The sequence below is a fragment of the Mustela erminea genome, chromosome X (genome assembly GCF_009829155.1).
Source record: "Mustela erminea isolate mMusErm1 chromosome X, mMusErm1.Pri, whole genome shotgun sequence".
Classification (NCBI taxonomy): Eukaryota; Metazoa; Chordata; class Mammalia; order Carnivora; family Mustelidae; genus Mustela; species Mustela erminea.
In genome coordinates, this window is record NC_045635.1 from 44,448,540 (window position 1) to 44,456,075 (window position 7,536).

Genomic DNA, 7,536 nt, shown 5'->3' on the forward strand with positions numbered 1-7,536 from the left:
CCTTCCCAATGTCCATTACCCCACCCCCCTTCCCCCAACACCCCTCCCCCCAGCAACCCTCAGTTTGTTTTGTGAGACTGACAGTGGACTGAGCATGACAGAGGTCCCAGAAACACAGAAAGAAATGATTAATCAAAGCATGTATAAAAATAATAAAAACATCCATTTCTGTCACGTTGTTCTGAGAAACATTCTTACAAAGGGTAACCCGGATTATCGATCTCCAAACTTTCTGGATGCACAGGAATGACTAGACGGGAAGAAAAAGCCCTGTTTCTTGTTCTCGCGAGGCTGCGTGGTTCTGAGTCTCAGTGGCAACCTCTAGCAAACCTCAACCCACGTTTCACGTGCCTCAATCAGTGCGCATGCCCGTTGCTGTGCATGTCAGTTGCGGCACATGCGCCTTGCAGTCTGTGTTCTGCGACCAGAGCTGAGGCGAAGGCAGTCGTGTTCCTTACGTCTTGATTCTTTCTGTCGAAGACGCTCCTGGTAGGCCCACAAATCAGTTTTTCCAGGAATCTTAAGTGTGATTTACTGTAAAGGGGGTGCGGTTGGGCTTCGGGCAAGTCCAGGTGGCACAATCGGTAGCCTCCAGGAAGGAAGGTTGTGTTGGTCGCCATTCTTCTCACAGGCGTTGTGACCGTCATGGCGATTGTTAGTCGGCGTGGGGATGGGAGGGCAGGCAAGGGAGGAATGTGAGACACAGAGAGAACGGGTCAAATAAAGATGGGGGTGCGCCTTGGGGTTATTATTTGAGGTGTTTGGGTCCCGAAAGTACCTGGAACTGCCGGCAGAGCGCGGAAGCTGGATTCCTCACTGGGGCCCTGCGCAGGGAGCCAGCCAGGTGGGCAGAAAAAAAGGGTCTAGAAACGGGGAATGCTGTGGGGTTGTAACTGCTTTCTGAGACTTGTGGTGTACCATGCGAAATGCAAGGGAGGAGAGGACCCTTTAATCGGTGTTGACACTAAACATCTCTGCCCTTGTAGTGTGAAAACAGCCAGGTCATAATCTCAGGGTCCTGGGATCGAGCCCCACATCGGGCTCTCTGCTCAGCCGGAGGCCTGCTTCCTCCTCTCTCTCTGCCTGCCTCTCTGCCTACTTGTGATCTCTCTCTCTCTATCTGTGTGTGTCAAATAAATAAATTAAAAAAAAAAAAGAAAAGAAAACAGCCATATATCCTGGGGCTTGGAAAGTATTTTGGGGGCGCCTGGGTGGCTCAGTCAGTTAAACGTCTGCCTTCGGCTTAGGTCATGAACCCAGGGTCTTGGGATGGAGCCCCACACGGACTCCCTGCTGGGTGGGGATTCTGCTTCTCCCTCTCCCTCTGTTGCTCCCAGGGCTTGTGCTTGGCGAGTGTGCTCGTGTGTGTGTGCGCGCGCGTTCTCTCTCTCTCTGATATATAAATAATTTTTTTTTAACTTTGAAGATATTTTAAGTTAAAAAAAAATTAAAAGAAAATATTTAGCCATGGTAGTGGTATAGCTATTCTCTATATACATTTTCCAAATACCAATATTCTACTTTCAGGGTGAAATATGAGTGAGCTTGTAAAACCAAGATCCAAATCTAAACAAAGAAGAAATGATCAAAAGTGTTCCCAGGGAATTGAAACTGTGGTTGTGAGTACTTTAACATTTGATGTTTTCTATTACCAGGAGTTTATTTTTTTGAAAATTTTGCTAAACTACTATGGATACAATGATAAGTTTTCTCTGGTGATAAATGGGAGGGAAACACTGATCCAGGAGAATTCCATTGAGGTGTTGCCTGTGGAAATATACCCTGGGATTTCTTTCCCATGTTTTTTTAACAACAAACTGCACACATCTATCCCAGTATAATTTAAAGTAGCCTCCAAAGTCCTTGTTGGTATTTTTTCTTGAGTAGTCTATGGGAAGAGTAACTTCATTAAAAATAAGTTTATAGAATCTGGTTTTAAAAATGCCTTTATACTTATTTATGACTAGATATATCTGTGTATTTTATGATTCATATTGTTGGCATGTATGAACAATAAAACTTTTTATTTGCCCACGTGTGTGCATGCACACACACCCCTAGGCCCAGCAGCTCAGTGATGATCAACTGAAACAGAAGGAGGCACCACCTGCGAAACAGGGTATTACACCTGATCAAGGGAAGGAAGCTGAAGGAGGACCTGTGGCTCAAGGTGAAGGGAAAGGGAAGAAGAATGCTTAAGGGGGCTGGGGGCGTATGTGGGCATCATGCATTATGACATATAACAGGAGGAAGGAAAACAGAGATTATCTCAAACCTTTCCTGAAAGTAGGCTGAAAATATGAGGAGACAATATTCGCAGCTTTGTGTGGTCTTCACTATAATGAATTTGTGCTTTTTGTACAAGATTTTTTTTTTGCTTGAAAATATAGACCTTGCCAAAACAGAGGAAACTGTATTCAATTATAACTACAAAAATTGCACATCATTTCAATAGTTTGTTTTCCTCAGAACGTTGTTATGTGACCTTTTTAGTCATTGCATCAAAAGCATAAATGATTAAAAGTGTAAGCAACTTTTAACAGCACATGCAAAGTCAACATATAACACCTGGAATAAGCCTGTTTGCGTAAGGATGGTAGTCTCATTTTATGAGAAAACAGGCTCAGGGATCATGGTTTGCCAAAGAGCACTTCACTCATGGAGGCATAATTCATATTTCATTCCAAAATTTATGTTCTTCTTACCACATATGTTGTTGTATGAGAAGTGTATGAAATCTTGCCATTTGCAATGGTGTGGATGGAGCTAGAATGTATTATGCTAAGCAGATTAAATCAGAGAAAGACAAATATACGATTTCACTTATGTGAGATTTAAGAAACAAAACAGATGAACACAGAAAAAAGAGAGGCAAGCCAAGAAACAGACTCTTAACTATAGAGAAAAAACTGTGGGTTACTGGAGGGGAGTTGGGCCGGGGTGAGAGGGTGGTGGGTGGGATGGGTTAAACAGGTAATTGTTCTTAAGGAGAGTATTTTTTTGTGATGAGCACTAGATGTTGTATGTAAGTGATGAATCATTAAATTCTACATCTGAAACTAATATTATACCATTTGTTAATTAACTGGAATTTAAATACAAACTTTAAGAAAAAAAATAAAAACAAACAAAAGTGAATTGCTTTGTATAAAATGCTTAATATTCCAATATGTCTTTACTGTAAAGTAGCTCAGTCCTGGCCCAGGAATAAATGCAGTTCAGTGGAGCAGGAGAGAGACTCCAGAAGAGAGCTCAATAAATGATAGCCACTATTTCCTTTTATTGTTAGTTTGATCTGGTAAACTTGGTAATAGCTGGGTAATTTAGAATACTGGCATATAGTTAAATATATTAGTATGATTTTTAAATTGGCTTTTAAAAGATGTTTAAATACTTCTATGATTAGGAAAATCAAAAGTACCTTAAAATTACCATACAACCAAAAACTTTCTTCTAAATATAGTATTTTTACCATTTATACTCAATTATTTACACAGTTCAGGGCATGGATTATTTCAGCAATTCATTGTTAAAAGGTATCCACTATATGACTGACAGCAAAGCCCATTAATTTCCTTCCAACCTACTTCCTTTATTCTCATTTTAGGACAGAAATTTTGCTAATACTTTGATGGTGTTTTTGATACTTTGTTCTAAATAGGACATGTTTATGAAAACGTACTTATAGGATCTTTGTACCTTAATATAGCTAGTTAATTTTAATAAAGTAAGTTTCAGGTTGCCCCAAAAAGGGTTGTGTGTCACTACTACAAGATTTGTCATAAGCCCAAATATGCACATAGTGAATGATTCAGAAAATTACTTTTTTATTGCAGTTAAAATCCTGTCCATAGTGTGGATTTCAGATTTTGTAGATAGCTGATGCTCTCTACTCTTGGTGGTGATATAATTTTATATATATATATATATATATACACACACACACACACACACACACATATGTGTGTATATATATATATATATGATATATAATATCCTTGTGATATAATGGAAATGGAAATGTAGTGTGTTTATCTTTTTGTGTGTGTTCTTTATCTTTAGATTGTCATTTAAAATAGTTTTTCATAATATAGGAAAACAAAGACGTAAGTCTATCCTTCCATCATAGTTACCATCATAGTAATCTACAGGATTTCATTTCATATAACTGAAGGAATAAATATTTTTTCCTTATTTATATTTCATGTTCATTGCTTAAACTGTTAACTTTTTTTTTAAGAGCCTGATGGGGAAGTTGATCTCTGGGAGCTGGCTGAGCCAAAGACTTGGGGTAAGGGTAAAGATGGTCTGAATGACAAGGGGCAAATTTATCAAATGTAGAGCCCATTAAAATGCCAGAAGCAGGTATGTTACCCATTAAGAATGCAGAGTATGTGGTTTTAGTTTTCAGAATATTTTATCACCAATAATATAGATATAACATTATTGTTGCTTTAATAAAACAGTTGCATTTTAAATCCTTTCCCCAAAGAAGGCTCAAATGACTAAAAAAGAAAGTGACAAGAGATATTCAAGTTTATTATTCTTCATATAATAAAGATTATTTGGTAGGTAATTTGGACCCTAAGTGCCTGACTGCCTTACTTATAGACCATCAGATCTAGAAACAAATTTGGTCAAAGCCATATTGAACTATGAAATATAAAACCATTTTCTTAATTTTGAGTGTAAGTACTTTAACCAAGAGCTGATAATTTTTAGATTCTTTCATAATTTCTACTTTTACAAATACATAATGCATTCATAATAAATATCAGCTTATATAAAATATACTGAGGCACTGAAGTAGGTTCTACTACCAGCTCTAACATGATTTGTATGATTCCAGGAGAATCCCTTAACTTCTAAACTCACCTTTACTCCTGTATAATTAGTGAAGTCAAATCAGATATATTAAAGTAACTTTTAATGCTGATTTTTACATTCTCTGGTTCTGTTGGACAGCATGTATAGAATACAAAGATAGGCTGTTTTGCATGACTCAAATTGTAAAATATCATCTGGCATCAAATTTTAACATTTGAATTGAGATTTCATTGCTACTAAGATAATGAGTAAATACTGCTTGATGTTTGTTTTTCTATATGGAAACCCAAATAGGTATAAGTAGATTCCATCAAATTCTGATTTCTTTTGGCTGTTAAAAAAAATTGCATTTTAAGTCCTTTATCCCAATAAAGCCTCAAATGACTACATAGGAAAATGGCAAGAGCGAGTCAAGTTTCTAGTATCTGTGGCAGATCAAGTAGAGAAAATCCATGTAATCACTGAAGCTCAAGATGGGTTTAAGATCTCTGTGCTGAGCACACTCACCTTCCCATCAGTCTTCATGAGCTACTGTCCCTAATAAAAATGTGAACACTATGATAACATCACATATAATCATAGGAAAAATGACGTAAATTGCTGCCTTGAGATATATATTGATAAGATTTGAAGTTTAAAGTCTTTAATAATTCCTAAGTAATCAATGTATTTTATACATTTGTTTTTCTAATCATTGACCATTATAAGAGCTTCTGAATTTAAATGACACATTTGGTATTTAGAGAGGAAATTACCTTTAATTGGCCTAAACTTTTTTAGTCTACATTGCTGAACCATTCCATTAGACTATTTATATAAAAAATAGTTTTCAGACTATTTCTGGGAGCCTACTGAACATGGCTAAAATGTACTCATAGGAAGATCATAGCCTTTAAAATGCATGTTATTACTTAGATAATACATTACAACAGTATCCAATATAAAAGGCAAGAAAAAAAGAAGCAATGGAATAAACCTAACAAAAAGGAAAAAGGTACTTAATAAAAGGTATGAAATATTAGTAAAAGGGAAAGTAATGCAACTAATAAATCAGGAAGATTGCTCTTCTAAAAAATATTTGTGAAGAGTATCCACTAGTGTACATAATCTTGAAGAAAATTTAAAAAGTGAAGTGTACATAATAAAGAATATGAACAAGACACTAATAAAGGGTATTTTATATAATTGAAAGTGAATATGTTCTTGAACCCAATATTTTTAAAGTATGGATGAAATGATTGATATAGTAGGAAAACTTATATATCCCTGTAGTATGTGAATATCTGAACATTGCAGATAATATGAGGAAACTTCTGAAGTTTTTCAGAGTTGTCCCTCAGAAGCACTTACTTTTAGTGAATAATATGATATTGATTGTATACTTGAAAGGTGGAGAGAGTAAACATTTTTAAACATTCTTACACACAAGTTAACTATATGCAGTGATGGATATGTTAATTACTTATGTTTATTTGGTAGTCACAGTGTACAAGTAGGAGAAAAATCATCATGTACACTTGAAGTATATACAAGTATATTTGACAATTATTCCTCAATAAAAGTTTTTTTAAAAAGCACTTACTTTTAGAAACAAATGTTTGACTTTTCTAGGTATCTTCCTCTCCCTTTCTTCATTCATTTCCTTTTCCCCTCCTCAATTCGTTCCCTCCATTTTTGTATCATGCTATAAAGACATGGTATATATGTGCTTCACATTTTGATGTCAGAAACAATGGTGATGACTTAAAATCAGTATGACCATGTAATTTATGATACAAATGGTCAGCAAAAATATGACATTGTCTAAGCTATCTTATATCCAGAATGTTATTTCAAGTGGAAGCTTTTATTTTATTTATTTTTAAATATTTTTTATTTACTTAGCACAAACACACAAGTGGGGGAGGGGCAGAGGGTGAGAAAGAGAATATCCAATAGACTCCATGCTGAGCCCTACGTGGTCTTGATCTCATGACCCTGATATCATGACCTGAGTTCTGTTCATTTATTATATTCTGAACTTGAACAGCCTTTTTGTTTCCTTGTACCCAGAGAAAGAGTAATGTTTAAAAAATATTGATTAAATATATGCTTAGAAATCTATCTTATAAAACCAAAACTATAGCATTTGTTGTATAACTTTAATGTACTATAAATAAAATTCTGCTAAGTAATGTTTCCAACTGTTTTGTTTACCTTACAGATGAAGGGCAATCACAGGTTTAAAAGAAGACTGAAGCTGAAAAGAAGCTTAAAAGAAGCTGAAACCATGCAAAGTGTTCTTATGTTGGATATTTCACTGTTAAAACTTTCTCAATAAAGTTTTACAACTTTCTTCAAAGAATCATGCAAATATTTTGTTAAACTTATTTCTAAGCATTGATGCTATTGAAAATCATATCAGTTCATTTATTATTTCCCTGAAAGAGAACATTTATTGAACATCTACTTTGTAATTTTCATGTCTTTTTTTATTCAAGTATAATTAATATTCAGTGTTATATTAGTTTCAGGTATACAATATACTGATTCAACAATTCTACACATCACCTGATGGTCATCAAAATAAATACACTGTTAACCCCCTTTACCTATTTTACCCATTCCCCCCCACCCACCTCTCCTCTGGCAACCATCAGTCTGTTCTTTGTATTTAAGAGTCTTTTTTATTTGTCTCCTTTTTTTCTTTTTTCATTTTGTTCATTATTG

At 35.4% G+C, this 7,536-nt stretch overlaps 1 protein-coding gene across 1 annotated transcript; it reads left to right on the forward strand.

The window, feature by feature from the left end:
• Positions 1-382: 382 nt before the first annotated feature.
• LOC116582825 (putative G antigen family E member 3) lies at positions 383-7,180 on the forward strand. The gene is made up of 5 exons (XM_032330616.1): positions 383-489; positions 1,528-1,619; positions 2,062-2,170; positions 4,241-4,291; positions 7,031-7,180. The coding sequence occupies exons 2-5, from the start codon at positions 1,536-1,538 to the stop codon at positions 7,051-7,053; spliced, it is 267 nt and encodes an 88-aa protein (XP_032186507.1). The 5' UTR covers positions 383-489; positions 1,528-1,535; the 3' UTR covers positions 7,054-7,180.
• Positions 7,181-7,536: the final 356 nt, after the last annotated feature.

Excerpts from the sequence above, each read along its gene's own strand:
- LOC116582825 (XM_032330616.1), top strand. The coding sequence starts at position 1,536 with ATGAGTGAGCTTGTAAAACCAAGATCCAAATCTAAACAAAGAAGAAAT. Across the intron at positions 2,171-4,240 it reads AGGAGGACCTGTGGCTCAAG|AGCCTGATGGGGAAGTTGAT; the intron begins GTGAAGGGAAAG and ends TTTTTTTTTAAG. Across the intron at positions 4,292-7,030 it reads GGCTGAGCCAAAGACTTGGG|ATGAAGGGCAATCACAGGTT; the intron begins GTAAGGGTAAAG and ends TTTACCTTACAG.